At 42.7% G+C, this 20,360-nt stretch overlaps 1 protein-coding gene across 1 annotated transcript in view; it reads left to right on the top strand.

Moving 5' to 3' along the window:
• The window catches only part of LOC307073607 (MAGUK p55 subfamily member 4-like), a gene marked incomplete at both ends in the record, with an annotated part of 65,722 nt that overhangs the window by 26,916 nt on the left and 18,446 nt on the right, over nucleotides 1-20,360 (top strand). The window contains 8 exons of the mRNA XM_079733505.1: nucleotides 1,518-1,599; nucleotides 4,802-4,887; nucleotides 5,163-5,234; nucleotides 5,759-5,955; nucleotides 6,346-6,404; nucleotides 7,224-7,250; nucleotides 7,376-7,405; nucleotides 7,486-7,506. Of these exons, the coding sequence (XP_079589631.1) occupies nucleotides 1,518-1,599; nucleotides 4,802-4,887; nucleotides 5,163-5,234; nucleotides 5,759-5,955; nucleotides 6,346-6,404; nucleotides 7,224-7,250; nucleotides 7,376-7,405; nucleotides 7,486-7,506 (574 nt within the window). The remainder of the gene's footprint in view (nucleotides 1-1,517; nucleotides 1,600-4,801; nucleotides 4,888-5,162; nucleotides 5,235-5,758; nucleotides 5,956-6,345; nucleotides 6,405-7,223; nucleotides 7,251-7,375; nucleotides 7,406-7,485; nucleotides 7,507-20,360) is intronic.

Raw genomic sequence — 20,360 nt, 5'->3', positions numbered from 1 at the left:
GCTGGAAACAGAGAAAGAGGGTGGGCCCGTCCTTAGGCCCCACCCAAAAGAACTCCAGCCCTTCCTTCCTTATTACTCCTCGCCAGGAAGCTGTCACTCATGTCAACAAACCAATGCATTCTGGGAGCAAGTTCTGAACCCGTCTGCTCTCCCGGTCTATAACTCTGCCCCCCGCACTGGTAAAGAGCGATTTGATTGGTCGGTCAGACATCAGTCCATTCTTGATCCATGATTGTCATCTGTAATATCTTCATGCCTTGCCTGGTGGGGCATTATCCATGCATATATCTACATCCATCTTTCCATCCTCCATCTGAGATTCAAAGCAACAACCAATTTAAATCTGCCCAGTCAGGGATTAATATTTTTGATTCATGTCGTATTTTATCTGCAAATGATTTTATACTGATTTTCTTTGTTCTTATGCTCTTCCGCACTCTTTGGCTTCATTTCATTCATTCTTGAAACAACATTTACCTGCCTTCATCCATCTCTTGATCCTGTCCCTCACCTCTCCTCGGGTCTCACCCCTCCCGGATTTCTCCCCTCCTCTGGTCTCTCACCCCTCCCGGGTCTCACCTCTCCTCGGGTCTCACCTCTTCTGGATCTCTCCATCCTCTGGAGGCTTTCCCTCAGAGCCCTGCCTCCTGAGGAGCGGTAACCATGGCTACACCTGGACCCCTACAGCATCACAGCATCACCTGGACCCCTACAGCATCAGCCTGCCCACCTCCCCGTTCTTGCAGCAAGCCAGGAACGTCCCTACCCCTGGGAAGAACCCCTCTGGCTACGCCCCTTCATCTAGCCCCGCCTCCCGTCTCCTCCCCAGAATGGAGGTTGTCAGCACCATCACAACCCCAGACTCAAATCTGACCAAACAGCCCCTGCCCCAGCAGGAAGAGGATAAGGAGGATGAGGAGAACGAAGAGGTGCAGGATGGGGATGCTCTCATCCTGCTGGCCCAGTTGCTGGAGAAGCTGCAGGGGACGGGGATGGCCAGACCCTCCCCAAACTTACCCGGCCACCTCCCACACAGACACCACAACCCCCCACCCCCGTGCCGAGTCTCCTCCCTCTCCCAGGAGTCCCGCACCCTCTCCTCCAGCTCCTGACAACACAAAGAAAACTCTGCAACACCAGGATCGGTGGTCCTTTGGTATGAAACAAAGGATGACTGATTCCACGTGGTGGATGTGTCTCACGGACACACTGCTGTCTCCAGGGTCCCCAGATCAGAAGGTTGAAGAGCGATGCTGTTCACAGTTCTGTATGGATCGCTTCCTCAATGACCACAGCACTAGTTTGGGTCTGGCTGTTCCCACGGTAACATCAAGCAGCAGTATTCGACAGCGTCTACTTGATGGGATCTCTGTCTGCCTGTCTGTCGACCTGATGGTCCCTCTGTCTGTCTTTCTGGCTACCTGATGGTCTGTCTCTCTGCCTACCTGATGGTCTCACTGTCTGTCTGTCTGTCTGTCTACCTGACGGTCTCTCTGCCTGTCTATCATCCCCCCCAGGGTGCCACTATAAAGAGGGATGAGGAGACAGGGGAGATCTACATCGCGAGGGTCATCCACGGAGGCCTGGCCGACCGCAGCGGTGTGTATAAAGTGTGTATGAAGAGTGTCTAAAGCATTTGTTCTCAAAGTGCAGCCCGCGGGCCAATGGCGGTCCGCAGAAACATTCCTGGTGGCCCGCAATGACATACAGATGTAAGTAAAAAAATAAATAAAAATAATAATAATAATTTTCTTTTTTTATTATTGTATCAATATTAATTTGAACAAAAATAAATTAATATAAAGAGAAAAGTCGACTCTCTCTAGCTTTCAATTAAATCCTGTTACATTTGTTAGTTTTAATCCGACTGTACATTACTTTGAAAGGATGAACCTCAGTTTCGTGATTTAGACCTCACTTGACCTCACTCCCAGAGGTCCACGGTGCAATGTTTTTTTTCACCACTGGGATGCTGACGGCGTTTCCCACCTCAGTCACTCTGCTGCAGCCTCAGGGAAGAGACCGTGACTGCAGCTGTGATGATGGAGTCGGAGCGGGAGCCGGGCCCCTCGAGAATGAAACGTAATTTTGGCGTTGAGAAAAGGCGGTTTCAAGATAACTGGACATATGCTTTCTTTGCCGTACCTCACGGGTCGGATAAAGTCATGTGCCTGATCTGCAAGCAGGTTAATGCAATGCTGAAGGACTTCAGCATAAAACGCCATTATGATACCAATCATAAAACCTATGACAAATTTACCGGCGAGGAGCGCACCGCTAAGCTTGAAGAACTTAAAAGGGGCTACGCTGCACAGTTTTCACAAATCTAACCAAATCCGGTGAAGCTGTAACACAGGCTAGCTACGTTGTAGCTCAAGAAATAACCCGCCGGAGCAAGCCCTTCAGTGACAGAGAATTTGTGCGAGACTGCATTTTGAAAGTGGCCGACATTGTATGCCCCGAGCAAAAAGCAAAGCTCCATGATATAACTTTGTCGAATGACACAGTGACACTACGAATTGAAGATCTGGCAAACAATCTTAAAGAGCAACTGGGACAACGTATGGAGGGACTAGGAAAGGGAGCCTTTTCCATCGCACTGGATGAAAGCACGGACATTTCCGATACAGCGCAATTGCTGATTTTCATCCGTCACAGAGAACTTTGAAATAGGCGAGGAGCTGCTTAGTTTGGAGAGTATCAAAGACAGAACAATGGGAGTCGACATTTGTGATGCTGTGTGTCGCAGTCTCGAAGCATACAATGTGAGGCTGCCGTCTATGGTCGGTGTCACAACAGATGGAGCACCGGCAATGGTCGGAAGAAAGGCAGGTGCCGTGTCGCTGCTGTCTGAGAAAGTGGCCAACAGCGGAGGTGAGAAACTAATCAAATAGCACTGCATAATACACCAAGAAGCCCTCGCTGCTCAAACACTTGAAATAGAACATGTCATGGAGATTGTTGTGAAGACAGTTAATTTCCTGAAGTCCAGAGTACTGAATCACCTCCAATTCAAGACTTTTTTGGAGCAATCGGAGGCAGATTCTGGTGATGTTATATAGTGCTCTGCTGCCAGGTGGCTGAGCAGAGGTGCCACATTGAAGCGTTTTTTTAACTTGAGGAAGGAAATAAGAGAGTTCATGGAGTCAAAAGGACAGGATTTGACACAGTTAAGTGACACTAAATGGCTCTGTGACCTAGTGCTCCTTGTTGATGTGAACACTTGTCTCGGCGATCTCAATTTGAAGCTGCAGGGCCATGGGAAGCTTATTTCCACACTATTTGACAACGTCAAAGCTTTCCAGAGAAAAATTGAACTGCTGCAGGGACAGCTCAAACAGGGAGATCTAACCCATTTTCCCGCCTGCAAGGCGCTCGTAGATGAAACGGACACAGATGGGCGCCACGTTCTGCGTCATCTGCGTTCAGACCACAACCTAAACCTCATTAAAAAATGAATAGAGGAATTCGAGCACCGCTTCTCCGACTTCAGGAACCACGAGAAGTCAATCAACCTCTTCCAAAATCCTTTCTCGTGTGTCCCTGCAGAAGAGCCTGCAGAAATGCAGTTTGAGCTCATCGACCTACAGGAGAGCTTTGAGGCCAACGCAGCATATCGTGACAGGAATCCCATTGAGTTCTTAAAAGGACTTTCCCCAGCGACATACCCTGCACTGCGGCAGTATGCCATCAGAATGGTCTCTTTATTCTGGAGCACATATATTTTTGAGAAGACCTTCTCCACCATGGTCATCAACAAATCAAAGCTGAGATCCAGGCTTACAGATGGCCATCTACATGATGTCCTTCGTATTGCAATGACGGAGATGGAGCGGTCATCTGAGGAATTGTGGCCAACCGAAAACAGCACCACAAATCCCATGCCAATACAAAAAGGTATATTGACCTAGTAACAAATATTGTGTGATTTAATGACAAGCTTATTGATGACAGCTAATGAGATATTAGTGATGATGATGACTTGTTTGGTAAGCTTCTATTTTAAAAGTCTCTCTCTTTCTCCCCCTCCCTGTGTGTGTGTGTGTGTGTGTGTGTGTGTGTGTGTGTGTGTGCGTTTGTGTGTGTGTGAGTGTCTGTGTGTGTGTCTCTGCAGGTTTTCCTGTGGTGATTCGGTGGCCGGAATTGCTCCTGAATAAGGTCCATGCTGATAAGAAAGAAAGGCACACTGAGACTGACTGTTCTAAATAAGTTTTTATTCTGAAATGCACACAGGACTGTTATATCCCAAATTCGACTGGATTGTGTGTTAGTTAAAATGTTTCCCAAGGTTTTCTAAAGTTGTGCCAGGTTTTGCCTAATTTGTTATTTAAAATGTATTTATTATATATACTGGATGCAGACCAATACATGTAACTGTACGATACAACCTGATCATTAAGATGATTACAGATGGGATTTTTTTCTGTTTTCAAGCAAGGCACAATGAGACTGACCGTTCTAAATAAGTTTCTGAAATGCACACAGGACTGTTATATCCCAAATTCGACTGTAGGGGGCAGAGAACCCCAGGGATTGTGTGTTAATTACAATGTTTCTTAAGGTTTTCTCAAGTTGTGCCAGGTTTTGCCTAATTTGTTATTTAAAATGTGTTTATACTGGATGCAGACCAATACATGTAACTGTAGAGATGCAACCTGGTCATTAAAATGATTACAAATGGGATTTCTTTCTGTTTTATTTATTTTTTTCCTTTGACGGCCCTCTGTCAAATTTTGGGTTCCTAAATTGGCCCCCTATTTATTGAGTGTCTTTAAGTGAGTGTACTTTGTGCGTTGTGTAGGTCTTCTCCACACTGGTGACCTCCTCCTAGAGGTAAATGGTAACCCAGTGGAGGGTCTGGAGCCGGAGCAGGTCATCCAGATACTGGTACGCCCCTGCCTTCCGAACAGCCTTCCTAACAGCCTTCTAACAGCTTCCCTAACAGCCTTCCTAAAAGCTTCAATAACCGCTTCCCTTACAGCCTTTCCTAAACGTCTTTTCTAACAGCCTTCCCTAACAGGCTTCCCTAACACGCTCTCCTAATTAGCTTCCCTAAGAGCCTTCCTAACATCATGTGATCTGAAGCAATCCATATGACAGACTTAAATAATTTCAAAAATGTATCTGATTAATTCATTTGTGTGTGTGTGTTTGTGATACAGATTCATTCTCAGGGAACCATTCTGTTCAAAGTCATCCCAAACAAACCGCAGACCACTGCCACCAACTCCTCTGTAAAGACTATTTTTGTCTCTCTCTGTCTCCCTCCAGTGTTGCCAACCCCTCTGTAAAGACCTGTCTCTCTGTTTGTCTCTCTCTCTCTCTCCAGTGTTGCCAACTCCTCTGTAAAGACCTCTCTCTCTGTTTGTCTCTCTCCGTCTCCCTCCAGTGTTGCCAACCGCAGCCCGACATTCATTTAGAAACCTCTGGTCCCTTGTAAGCAGGCTCACAAATTAGCAACATATTCAAGGAGCAAAAAGATCTTAATAAACTACCATCAACATCCATTCATCATCGATGAATAAGTCAGAGTAGTCAATACTATTTATTTACTATCAGTGATACTAATTACATTTGGATGTATGTATGTTTTTAAATGTAATTAGCAACCGACCTATAAAGTACTACTCTCTATCGCTCTTTCTCTCTCTCTCTCCCTTTTCTCTCACAGTACAGTATAGTGAAAAAATGGCAACTCTCCATCATGCTACTCTCACCTTCCCTCCTGTCTGATGTCTGTCCCTGTCTCTCTCTCTAGGTCTTCATGCGGGCCATGGTGGACTACAGTCCCCAGCAGGACTGGTCCCTCCCCTGTCCTGACGTTGGCATGTCCTTCAGGAAGGGCCAGCTGCTGGAGGTGGTGGACCAGACGGACGGACACTGGTGGCAGGCAAGACGGCTGCCCACCACCTCCTCCTGCGCCGGCCTCATCCCGTCGACTAGCATGCTCAAGAGGTATACTGCAGGGCTGGGTTCTATGCTCAAGAAACTCTGGACATGTGGAGGTCAAGTGTAGGTCTACGTTCTCTAGATATGTGTAGGTCAACGTGGAGGTCTATATGGAGGTCTATGTTCCCTAGACACATGGAGGTCTATGTGGTCTATGTGGAGGTCTATGTTCTCTAGACACATGGAGGTCTATGTGGAGGTCTAAGTTCTCTAGACATGTGGAGGTCTATGTGGAGGTCTATGTTCTCTAGACATGTGGAGGTCTATGTGGAGGTCTATGTAGAGGTCTATGTGGTGGTCTTTGTGGAGGTCTATGTGGAGGTCTATTTTCTCTAGACATGTAGAGGTCTATGTTCTCTCGACATTTGGAGGTCTATATTCTCTCTCATTCTCTAGCAAGCGGAGGGAACAGTGGTGGAGCCAGCCTCTTCCCATAGACACCTGCATCCGCCAAGGTGACTGAGTGGTATCAATCAATGACACTATCAATCACTACCAATCACCACTAGACATAACCAATCACTAGCAATCTATGGGACATCAATACCTATTAGACACCATAAATTATTATCCATCACTACCAGACACAATGAATCACTACTAGACACTATCAATCCCTATCATTAACTTGTAGACACTATCGATTCACTACAACACACTACCGATCAATATCAAGCACTAATAGATACTATCAAGCACTATGAATCACTATTAGCCACTACCAATCACAACTTGACACTTTCAACCACTGCTGTACACTAGCAACACACTCCAACATTACCAGACATTATCAAACTATCGCTATGAATATAGACCAGTGGTACCAAACACCAAGGCACACCACAGCAACACCACAATACCAAGCAGAACTTCAAGACACTAACCAAGTTGTAGGACGTCATAATGAAAAATGTCAGACATAATTTGCAGGATATTTAACAGGTTGGTTTGCCACACACAAATAAGTATGACAAATAAATGAGTAGATTAAGTGTTAGATTGATAAAGGTTCATAATTAAAGAAGTCATTTTTTGTAATTTCTTGAAATGGCACAATAACTTGCTCTTCATGGAACAATCAATCAACAATAAAGCAAATCTTAAGTATCTATTTGATTGGTAACCCATGACAGCATTATGTGTCCAATCTCACCAAATTTTACGCCAAACCTTGTCTTGCCTCAAGGCACACCATATTGACCAGCACAGTGGTGGGGAACCACTGATGTTGAAAAGTATATTCTATGTAGTTCTCTTCCCATGTTGGACCACAGTGCTGACTGATGGTGCGTGTATATACGGTATATATACAGTACATATATGCAGAATATATACTGTATTTAACATGCTAGTTAATTGTCATTTGATGTGCATCTGGATATGTTTAAGGAGGTTTGGTGTGACATCACTTTGAATCATTTTCCAGGGGTTTCGAGGCCTGTGGATGAAAAAGCAGGTAAATAAGAGTTCATCTGATTATGTTGTTCCCTGGTTGGCTGACCAGCAACGTAGTAACAATTTACTCTTTCTTCACAGACGAAGAGCCACTTAATAATGGTAATGTATGGTTCTAAGTACAGTTTATTGATCAAAAATAACATTAATGACTGACCAATTAGCTGAAGATAATAATGATTGAAGATAACATGTAAAAAAATATTTTACATGAATTAGTTACATTTACATTTACATTTAAGGCATTTAGCAGACGCTTTTATCCAAAGCGACTTACAATAAGTGCATTTGTTACAATAAGTACATTTGCCATAAGAAGTGAAACAATATATCGCTGTCGGTACAGTAAAGATGTTCATAGAACCAAGTGCAAGTATTACAATCGCTAGGCTAACCCATTCCCCGTGTAAAGCAATGATAGCAGCTACTGTAGATGCTACACAATTAAGTACCTACAGTTAGAAATAATCAAAAGGAATTGTGACAGTATTTAAGTTTCATGTTGACAGTGATGTAATAGTGAATAGTGTAGGGAACTAATTGAGTCCCTGACCCTAAAATGTGTCTTGATAATTTAAAATAATTTAAAACGTAAAATCTCATTGGTAATATTTGGAAGCAAGTGACTATGATTGTTTCTTCCTCGTTTCTGTAAGAACTTTTATTTGCTTTTTGAAACTCTCACATGAAGATAATCCGTCTCAGTGGATGCAAACAGCAAGCCTTGTGTTGGTTGCAAAGGAGAGTACAGCCTCACCGTCTGCAGAGAACTCAAGAGCAAGCCACGCACGCATGGACTTTTTGTGAGGCAAGGGTCTGTGTTTTGGATGTTAGAAACATCCAAATGAAATGTGAGGAATTCTCTCGTCTCGATACATCCCACAATGCTGCACATGACATGAAAGAATCCATAGTAGGGAATTGTTTCTGCCAGCTTTTGCTTAGTAGCCTACTGTCATCCATCACTACTTTTTGGTGGACTGTACGGACTAGGGAGCTATTATTATTTGGTGAATTGTATTGCAGTGAGTGGTTGACATGCATCGTCTTTTCAGTGTGTGCTTGGACATTTCTCTGTGCTATTTATTCATTGTCCGACCAAGATAGTGTTCTCAGCCAAAAGGTTATTCCGCAGCCGATTAATGTAAAGAGAGGATACATTTGGACATTTCGTCCAAAAAAGTTCAGTTTTATGATCTAACTAGTTTCAATGTGAAATTGTCAATTTAGATTAACTATAGCCGATATATACTTCAAACTAAACCAACTTACTAACCAAATTATTTACTCAAATGGTTACCCATTTTGGTGCTGACAGCACATGTGATAAGATTGTCTTCAGGGCTTGTGGCAATACCCTAGCCCTCAAATTGTGTAGCCTGAACCTAGCCAAGTAGTAGTACTGAAAATAATACGTGACATGAACCTCAAATGGTGGAATGGTGAAAGTCCTGTTGACCCATTCACCCACCACTAGTTCCTCCATTCATGTACATTTTCGCTCTTTATACTGCGTCACCTAACTTCCTAAAGACTTTCTGGGGGAATGCCTTAAATTAATCTACTCCAATTTGCTTTCTGTCAAGATTTGACACATGGTAAACCAAACCAAAACTGTAGTTTAGTTTCATTTGAAATCGGTTCGATTATTTGTTCAAAGCTCACCATTTTTTCATTCAAGCGGTCAATAATGCTCCAGTGACGATGGTGGTATGGCATAGGATGTGATGCCACCTAAGATTGTTTGACCCCCTATTGTGTATTCTGACGTCCACATAGTACAACCCGGTATCACGCGATTTCGTGCTCATGCGCACAAACGTTAATCTATTGAATCGTGTCCCAGAGCAAGACTGTCTGACTTTTTTCGTGCTACACAGAACGAAATGTAAACCAATGCATTCTGAATGGGAGCGTTTCTCCGATGTTTTCGTGCTACACAGAACGAAATGTAAACCAATGCATTTTGAATGGGAGCGTTTTTCAGACGAGAGAGTGTGCGCAGACAGTACAGTGCACCCTCTAGTTAAATATAAGTCAATATTTCTGATTTTTTTTTAAGCAGACCTCCTCAAAATCAGAAACGAACATGCTCCACAAAACGAAACAAGAAAGAGAGAGAGGGAGAGAGGGAGAGAGAGAGGCTTCAGACGGGGTGAGCGCAGATGGTACAGTGCACCCTCTGGTTATATATATGTCAATATTTCCGATTTTTTAAGCAGACCTCCTCAAAAACTGAAACAAACGTACTCCACAGAACGCGCGTTTCTCAGGCAATTGACTTGCTCCACAAAACGAAATGAGAGAGAGAAAGAGAGAGGGAGAGTAGTGGCAGTTCTACGTCCAGTTACGCCCCGGGCAAGACTTCCTCCTTCCTCATGATACAACAACACCCTTCAGTGGGGGTGTCATTCCGTCTGTGCACGGCACCTCCTCAATGAGCAGGTGTGCGCCTGCAGCCAGAGGGGGCGCTAATATACCAATTCCCCACACAATGAACTTCATTGAAAACCACTTCGCGGCGCGTTTTTATTTTTTACTGGTCGTGGCGCCCCCCATGTGATTTGGCGCCCCCCACAAATATGGCGCCCGGGCAGCTGCCTGGTTCGCCCGTGCCTAAAACCGCTGAGGGAGAGAGAGAGAGAGAGACTTCAGAAGGGGTGTGTGCAGATAGTACAGTGCACCCTCTAGTTATATATATGTCAATATTTCCATTTTTGCATTTTTGAAGCAGACCTCCTCAAAAACGGAAAGTAAATAGATAAATAAAAATAACCGTGCTCCACAGAACGACATGTAAACCAATGCATTCTGAACGGGAGCGTTTTTTTTCCGATGTTTTCGTGCTACACAGAACGAAATGTAAACCATTGCATTTTGAATAGGAGCGTTTTTCAGACGAGAGAGAGAGAGAGAGTGTGCGCAGACAGTACAGTGCATCCTCTTGTTATATATATGTCAATATTTCTGATTTTTTAAAGGGATACTTCACCGGTGGAGATTTGAAGGTTATATGAAGTAAATAATCATATTTATTATAAATGTGTAAAAAAAATTGAAATCGGTTCATCCTAGCCTGAGAAAAGGCAGAAAGTGCCTCTCTGGCTCAAAAGTAAGAAATCCTCCAACTACCACAGTGCATTGCGCTCGCTGCAGCGCCTGCCTTTTTCCGTTTGGAGGGGGAAGGACCCATGGTCCTATCCACGTGATACGTTGACTAGTTCAGACTTCTGCCCTCGTTTTTTCAAACACATAATTTGTATATTACTGTAAGTCATAAAAACATTTGCTAGTTACAGTAGCTCAGAATATCAAGTATTTGTACTCAACCTTTTCTCCCCAGTTGAAATAAGTGTTTGTCTTATACAGTAGGCCTACTTTAGTATAACAGCACTTGGGTTAGTAAACAAATCACAACAGCCAACATGAATTTGAAGTTTTATTCATGAAAAAATATGAACTATTTACTAAAATAAAACGTCTCGTGTGCGTTTGCTAGAGTCAAAATAGTCACAGCTCATGGTAGCCACGGTACTGCCCATCTTGTGCTGGGTAATTAGCTCTGATGGCCTGGACAACACAGGAAGCCGATACTATCTAAGAAAGAAAGAGAACAACATTAGCAAAGCAAGATAATTTATGCCTTGAGTAGCCTATACAGCATTACACAGACTTCAAGCTAACGTAACGTAGCCTATGATCTGCCAATAAGATTGGCTACCTTCGGATAGCTACATTGTCACGTTCCCTGGGACTCAAAACTATTGTAGCCAATGTGTTAGTAAAAAAACAAACACTTACTCTATGTTCAGACGTCTGTTTTTCTCCCGGCGGGCTTTGGCCGGCGTTTCCAGTACACTTTCTGGGTCCGGAAATATGTATCCAATACCCAACTGTTCAGATGAGGCGTGAAGCCTGGGGTGCGAAACTCGGGTGATCAACAGCACACACGTCCGTGTAATCCTCAGATTCCGTGATTTTGTCCAGAAGAAATTGGCACCGCTGGAATTCTCTGCAGCAGACAGACTCTTGTTCTGTGTCCATTGGCGCACAGTGAGAGGGCAGACACCACCAATCCGCCCCAGCTCGAGCCGTTGCGGGCTCCTCGTTTGTCAGGTCGTCTGCCTCAGCTGTAGCGGCGGCAGCTTCAGCCGCCTTCTGTTCCTCCATAGCCCTCAGCTGCTCGTTGCTATATTGTGGCTCATAAAGGTAGCCACGAACATCCGTTTCTACCATAACTTCTTCAAAATCCCAGTCCTCCATATTGTGTCCGTCTGCGTATTCAGTACCTTCGGCCATGTTTTCTGCAGGTGAAGGCTAACGCACTGGCACTGATCTTTGATAGGTCTGTTAGCGCATTAGGTCCCAACCCCCATGGGCGGGTTTGAAAGGGTGGGACTAGTGCTTGTAGTCTCAATAGAAATCCCCCCTCTTGTATTTACTTCTGGCAATGACGCAAAATGACGATTTTTACGTCATTGCCAGAAGGAAGTGTAAGAGGTAAATACGTATTTCTCCCGTCTCAGGGGAAAATGAGATAGTGTTGCATGACCATTCAAAAGTATGACTGGGTTTCTAACAATGCAAAGCTTCATGCAAATGGGTAGAGTGTTCCTTTAAGCGTGCCCCCTCAAAAACTGAAACAAACATTCTCCACAGAACACGTGTTTCTCAGACAATTATCGTGTTCAACAGAATGAAACGAGAGAGAGAGAGAGACAGAGAGAGAGGGAGGGAGAGAGAGTCTTCAGAAGGGTGTGTGCAGATAGTACAATGCACCCTCTACTTATGTTTGTGTCAAAACAATAACTGCATCAAAGGGTAAATGTAGTGTACTAGGGTAGAGATGGGCGATATGGCCTAAAATCCATATTGCGATATACATTGCAGCCTCTTGCGATAACGATATATATCACGATATAAAATTATAAAATAACCGTTTCAGAACAGGTTACATAGGAAAGCCAAAGGAAAAGCCAAACTGCTAAATGTATTTAAAAAAAAGAGAAATATAGTATGTCATTACGAGAACATTTATTGTGAAACACTGTAATCATACAACATAATGTTGCAGATAAATAAAATTAGTATTGGGTTTCTTTCCTTTAGTGCAAACCATTCTAAAAGGCACTACACTTAGTTGAAGTCCTTGGTTCTTAAATGCCACCCAAGATGCAGAGAACAGGAAAAACGGGTGTCTTTCTAGATAAGGAACAGACACTGTACTGACAATTAGGGATGGGCATGATTAATTGATGATTGATCATTGATTATTAAGATTTTTGTCGATTACGGGATATTTTTAACCATCAAAAGGAGGTTGACCCAGCCGGAGAGGTGGTCTCGGAGACGTTGCTCAACATGGAGCAAAGAGGAGACGGAACGTCTTTTGGATATTTGGGTCCGATATCCAAAAGACATTCCGTCTCCTCTTTGCTCCATGTTGAGCCACCACCCGACGGTCCGACAAAAGCAAGTAAAAAGTATGCTGGAAAACATAACTTAAAAATGCCAATGCATTTAACACATTCCGAGTCAGGATGAGGGAGAAGGAGTTGGACCAGTCCGCAGATCAATGTATATCACGCTGGATATCCATGATTGTTTACTTTCACCGGTGCTTTCCCCCCCCCTCCCCTTTTTCTTTAACGCTTTACAACGCCCCAGACCTTTTTGTCCAATGATTTAACGTTCTTTGCACACATGCAGGTTTGTTGACGAATTCTGGCACTGTTGCGAAAATTGCAATGTGAAAAGGAATTGCACCAAACCAAAAATTAAACATTGTATTTTGCATCATCAACATGCATTATCGCGATAGAGCGATAGAATTAAAATCTCAATCGTAGGCCATTTGTTATCGTTTATATCGTATATCGTTTATATCGCACATTACTATACTAGGGATACTCTGATTTCCCCTGTTTTTTACAGCAGACCACCTCAAAAACATTTCGTTCTCATGCTCACGAAAAGTAAACAATTGAACTGGCCCCAGAGCACGATTGTCTTGCTTATTTTGTGCTACACAGAATGAAATTTAAACCATTGCCTTTCAAGTGGGATATTTTCTTCGACCACAGAAGGGGTGTGCGCAGATAGTACAGTGCACCCTCTACTTATGTATGTGTCAAAACAACAAATGCATCAAAGGGTAAATGTAGTGTAATAGAGATACTCAGATTGCCCCGTTTTTCACAGCAGACCTCCTCAAAAACCTTTCGTTCTCACACTCACGGAAAGTAATGTATTGAATCGTGTCCCAGAGCACGATTGTCCGACATTATTCGTACAGCACAGAACGAAATGTAAACCCAGGCATTTTGGATTGGAGCGTTTCTCAGAATATACACAGGCATATATATATATATATACACAGTCCCTCCAGAAAAACGTGATTATGCGATGGCATAATTCAACGCATAATCAGCCAAAGTCTGCATATTCATGCGGGGGCCGCATTTTTCAAATATGCCGCACTTTCAAAAACTTTTCAAAACAGTCACTATCTTAGCAGAAAATTGAAAAATGTTGCATTTACTTCACACAACAGTAGCCATTTCCCCCTGTTGCCATGGGAACGTTATGAAGTGACGTAATTACGCGACGTGAACGTCATCGAAAAGCTGCATTTTTCGAAGGTTCCCGCATTTTTTCGCAAGTTCCCGCAATTTTTGCAAGTTCCCGCAATTTCATCGCATAAAATTGCATAAATATGCCCCATATTTCCTCGCATTTTTTAAGAAAACGTGCCGCATAATCAAGGATTTTTGGCCGCAACAATCACAAAAAAATGCTGCATTTTTCTGGAGGGACTGTATAGATATACAGTGGGGCAAAAAAGTATTTAGTCAGCCTCAAATTGTGCAAGTTCTCCCACTTAAAAAGATGAGAGAGGCCTGTAATTTTCATCATAGGTATAGCTATGAGAGACAAAATGAAAAAAAAAAATCTAGAAAATCACATTGTCTGATTTTTAAAGAATTTATTTGCAAATTATGGTGGAAAATAAGTATTTGGTCAATAACCAAAGGTCATCTCAATACTTTGTTACATGCCCTTTGTTGGCAATGATAGAGGTCAAACGTTTTCTGTAAGTCTTTACAAGGTTTTCACACACTGCTGCTGGTATTTTGGCCCATTCCTCCATGCAGATCTCTAGAGCAGTGATGTTTTTGGGCCACACAGACTTTCAACTCCCTCCAAAGATTTTCTATGGGGTTGAGATCTGGAGACTGGCTAGGCCACTCCAGGACCTTGAAATGCTTCTTACGAAGCCACTCCTTCGTTGCCCGGGCGGTGTGTTTGGGGTCATTGTCATGCTGAAAGACCCAGTCACGTTTCATCTTCAGTGCCCTTGCTGATGGAAGGAGGTTTTCACTCAAAATCTCACGATACATGGCCCCATTCATTCTTTCCGTCATACGGATCAGACGTCCTGGTCCCTTGGCAGAAAAACAGCCCCAAAGCATGATGTTTCCACCCCCATACTTCACTGTAGGTATGGTGTCCTTTGGATGCAACTCAGCATTCTTTCTCCTCCAAACACAACGAGTTGAGTTTTTACCTAAAAGTTATATTTTGGTTTCATCTGACCATATGACATTCTTCCAATCCTCTTCTGGATCATCCAAATGCTCTCTAGCAAACTTCAAACGGGCCCGGACATACACTGGCTTTAGCAGGGGGACACGTCTGGCACTGCAGGATTTGAGTCCCTGGCGGCGTAGTGTGTTAGTGATGGTAGCCTTTGTTACTTTGGTCTCAGCTCTCTGGAGGTCATTTACTAGGTCCCCCCGTGTGGTTCTGGGATTTTTGTTCACCGTTCTTGTGATCATTTTGACCCCACAGGGTGAGATCTTGCGTGGAGCCCCAGATCGAGGGAGATTATCAGTGGTCTTGTATGTATTCCATTTCCTAATAATTGCTCCCACAGTTGATTTCTTCACACCAAGCTGCTTACCTATTGCAGATTCAGACTTCCCAGCCTGGTGCAGGTCTACAATTGTGTTTCTGGTGTCCTTTGACAGCTCTTTGGTCTTGGTCATAGTGGAGTTTGGAGTGTGACTGTTTGAGGTTGTGGACAGGTGTCTTTTATACTGATAAGGAGTTCAAACAGGTGCCATTAATACAGGTAACAAGTGGAGGACAGAGGAGCCTCTTAAAGAAGAAGTTACAGGTCTGTGACAGCCAGAAATCTTGCTGGTTTGTAGGTGACCAAATACTTATTTTCCACCATAATTTGCAATAAATTCTTAAAAAATCAGACAATGTGATTTTCTGGATTATTATTATTTTTTTTTAAATTTTCATCATTGGTAAACCTCATAGCTGAGGTTTACCAATGATAAAAATTACAGGCCTCTCTCGTCTTTTTAAGTGGGAGAACTTGCACAATTGGTGGCTGACTAAATACTTTTTTGCCCCACTGTATATAGATATATATACATATATTCATTATATCGGAGAGGCCCTCTTAAGCCCATCAGTTATTTGGCTCCGCAGTGCATCACCGTCCCTCTCTATGGCTCTCTTTTCCACCGTGTTTCGAGAATTTATATCGATATAATGAGAAAGGATGTAATGATAACGGCAAGAAAATAAAGGTTCCATGGTCATAATAATTTAAATATAATTAAATTAAAGCGTGTAACAAGGAAATGAGACGATCTAGTTGTGGGCCAGCAGAGGCTGAATTATTTTTTATTCATTATTTATTTTATTTACATCGTTTTTTTTTATCTACATTGTTACATTGTTTTTATATTATGAATATTTTAATAATGTCTGGTATACCTGAACCACACTTACACATTGGTGGAAGTGGATTTTCAACAGTCAGATAGGCTACAGATCTTGTTATAACGATAATTAAATAAAAGCTACATGGTCTAAATATTATAACTAAATAATTTTAAATTTATATGGATATAATATATATTTTAATATTAAATTAATTCAATATTAAACCAATGCATTTCAATCGGGTGATTTTTTCAACTTCAGAAGGGGGCGGGCTGCGCAGTGCACGCTCTAGTATACAAATCTTGTTATAACGACAATTGAATAAAAGTACATGTCTACTCATAATATTATAATTAAATCATTTTATATTTTAAATAAAAAAAAAAATCTATATCTATATTTTGGCCTATATAATATATATTTTAATATTTAATAATTAAATATTAAACAAATGCATTTCAATCGGGAGATTTTTTTCGACTTGGGAAGGGCGGCGCAGTGCACGCTCTGTATCGCCCCCCTCGTTCTATTTTCCACAGTTTAGATTTGTAATTAATAAGTTTCTCTTGTAATCAACGTGACTTTTTTTTATCACAGTCTGGTGGCTATAGATAACGTCACTGTGAGAGATGTGCACGGACACATTTAACGAGGCAGGGTTATTTGAAATAATTCCTTAAGTTATCATGTGTCATTCCTCCTCCTGAGTGTGTACTGGGTGTGTATTGACAACACAGTCTCACTCTAAGACCGTCAGATACCGACTCGTGAGGGCACTTTAGCGTCGGTTGCTGAGGGAAAGGTACCCTTCGGCGTCGTTGGTAGACGGAGAGGGGGTTCAATTCACTACAATGTTATGCCATCCCCGGCGATGTTTGACGTTCAGAGTGGGTGCTCCAGCAGCCCATTCACTCCTGTATTAACCCGACTACGGCTCTAATAGACGCTGTGAGCATCTTGCCTATTGGATAGCCTAGTTTTTAGGATATTTATTTATTTATTTATTTTAGTGCTGTCAAGCGATTAAAATATTTAATCGCGATTAATTCCATTAATGTCATAGTTAACTCGCGATTAATCGTGATTAATCGCAAATTCTTTACTATTCTAAATATCCCTTGATTTCGTGCTGCTAGCCTTTTAGTGAGATCAGAGTGTTGAGAAGGACAGTATATATTTGGTTGGATGGATATAAGAAGAGAGACCCGCATGACAGTGGTAGGCCTACCGTAAAACTTCAATAGCCCAGGCTTTTATTTGTTTCAATCACTGAACTTTCGAACAAAACTCTTGCTCAGCAAAGATGGGAAATACTACAACATTTATTATTTAAACCAGTATGAATATTCCTACCGTACGTAGACCTATACACATTACCAGGCTATCGAATAACGCCTACACACACACACACACACACAAGGGAGAGTCGGGAGAATTCCCGGTGGGCCGTTAACGTTTCGGGGCTGTCGGGCTGATTACTGCGGGATAACAATATTGCGTTTATAAAAGTTCCTTGTAGCGCCGTCCGGTAGCCTGAGCTGTGCGCCCGCAACCTCTCACTCACTCAACAAAACAGCCGTAACAACTGTCAACGCCGCAACCAAGTCGATTTTGTCTAGAGGGGAGTAACTGAGGGGCCCCTCCCGGAGTGGTACAGCCCAGGTGGGCCTTGAACTGCGATTGGTCAGAAAGACGTAACAGCTAATGACAACATTGAACTCTCGTGCAGGCTCGAACAGAGTGACACACAAACACACACACACTTTAAAGGAGTTTTTCACCCGCTCCGTATCCTTGCTTGCCCCAACAAGTTTGTGCGGCGTGCTTGCTGTTTTGTTTCCGGTGTAGCTAGATCCGGTATGGTGTTGTAGTTTTTCTAACGTGACTAGTTGTTGCTAGACAGCAGGTGAAAAAACAACGTTTGCCAAGCCAAAAGAGCGTTAATCGCGCGATAAAAAAATTAATGCTGTTAAAATTGGTTTGCGTTAACGCCGTTAATAACGTGTAAAACTGACAGCACTAATTTAATTTATTATATACGGAGACCACCTTACTTCCTCGAAGCAATGAGATTGATCTATTAAATTCAAGATAGGTGTGCGAGAATAGGGATATAGTGCCATAGGCTACCGTCAATATGAATTTCATTCAGGCTGGTCAATGGTCAGATAGCCTACAGATCTTGTTATAACGATAATTGAATAAAATCTATGGTCTACTTATAATATTATAACTGAATAATTGCATATTTTTATATATTATATATTTTAATATTTAATTAATAAGAAACAATAACGGCTTTAAACATGTGACATGCCTACGTTTTTTGGCCTTTTCTTTTCAATGGGCCTGCGTCAACGTCACGTGACTCTCATGGTTGCTATGGCGGTTGTCATTGACCCCCTCTGCTCCTACAAGGCTCCAAAACAAGGCTCTGAAAAACATATTGGTTAAGGGCGGAAACGGAGCTGCCGTCAATTGTGTTGTTTTTGTCGTAAACTAGGGTCCGCTGGTTAGGAAATAGACAGATATTCCTTCAAAAGGCCTGGATGTTTCTATTTTCCGCAGTTTAGGCTTGCAATTAATAAGTTACTTTTTTAATTAACATGACTCGTTTTTTTGTCTGGTGGCTTGTTACGTCACTCTGAGAGACGCGCATGGACAGATTTGATAGTGACACAGTCTATAACCTATTCTTGAAAGCAAAACACCAAGCTCATTGATTTAACGAGGCAGGGTTATTTGAAACAATTAATTAAATATGTGTGAGAGGTCATTCCTCCTCCTGAGTGTGCTTCCTATTTAGGCCTTTGTCTAGTGTACACCCCTACTGTCCACAAGCACCATATGGATATGGAGAATTGTTGCCATGTCCCAGTGGTGTTGGTGTCATATATACGAATAAGGGCATTCAAATATACTACAATGATCAATTAGGAGGCCAAAGCCCTAAAGGAAGTGATGCAATAGGTGACTGAGTTGAGGACATTAACAAGTAAGCTTTAGACCTGGGGTCTCTTTTATATCAAAGGGGGTCTCAAAGGACGCATACGATTATCAACTTGTGGCTCCAGCCCTACAGGAAATGACTCAGCAAGTGCTCCATCTCGTTGCACCTCACCCAGCGGCTCGCTTCCAAGAATTTGGCCTGAAGTTCTTCCCAGACCTACACCCTAGCCATCCAACATGCATATCTGAGAACCAGGCCTCTCTTTAATAATGACAAAAAGTTATGAGAGAAATGCACATTAACTTTTTGTTATCTCATAAGCGGAGTGGTGCCGGCTCCTTTTGACCTTTTGACCAAAAACTTTGCCACAGGCCAGCTGTGTCTACACACCTTAAGCCGGAAATGTACACCTCCATCCCACAAAAAACGGGGACTAGAAACTAACCTCTGTCTTATGTACATTTACTCTACTGTTGGAGGTCACGCCCCTTTCCCGTCTTTTCGAGATAGCTAGAGATGCCTAAATGTAAAAGCACATTTCCCGGGGTCCCGGGAACGACATATCCGAGATTTGGTGTTCTAGCCCGTAGAGAAAAAAAGTTTTCCCTAATGGACTGTTATTTGGACAAAGCCTATCAGAAGTGTAGCCTGAAAGACCTAGTGGTTCAGAATGTGGTGGAAAGACAGTTTGGTAACCCTTCCTTTTACAGTCCTCTAATTACTAGGTATTTACCCGGTAAATATATGCTTAATCATTGTGTATTACTGGGTAATTACCACTGGTAATAAGAAGGTAAATATATGGTAAATCATAGTGTATTACTGGGTAATTACCACTGCTAATAAGAAGGTAAATACAGAGGAATTACAGCTGAAGTACTCCGTAGCGTACCGTGGGGTTTAAGTCAGGGCCTTTAGTAACGAACTCCACCAACGGCCAACCCCCAAACACTCAGACATGCACACAAATTTCACATTAGGTGCCAATACAGCCAACACAGCCACAATATGAGCTACTGCATAACATCCACAACAAGACTGTTGATTTTCAGCAACAACAACAGCGCACACGCACACCACTTTGCATTACCGCAGAGCTAGACTAATGCAGCATCACCATCAGATCTTTCCTTATGTCACTCCGCGACCAGATTGCACATAACGCACACGACACAAAAACAAGTGTTCAGTTATTGTTATTTTCACCGGATGCTTTCGCAACTTCAACGGATTCAATAAAGTAGCCTATAGCGACAATATT

Source organism: Pollachius pollachius (assembly GCF_949987615.1).
Source record: "Pollachius pollachius genome assembly, chromosome: 3".
NCBI classification, from domain to species: domain Eukaryota; kingdom Metazoa; phylum Chordata; class Actinopteri; order Gadiformes; family Gadidae; genus Pollachius; species Pollachius pollachius.
The sequence above is the reverse complement of the archived record's forward strand: the minus strand, read 5'-3'. Positions and strand labels throughout refer to the sequence as shown.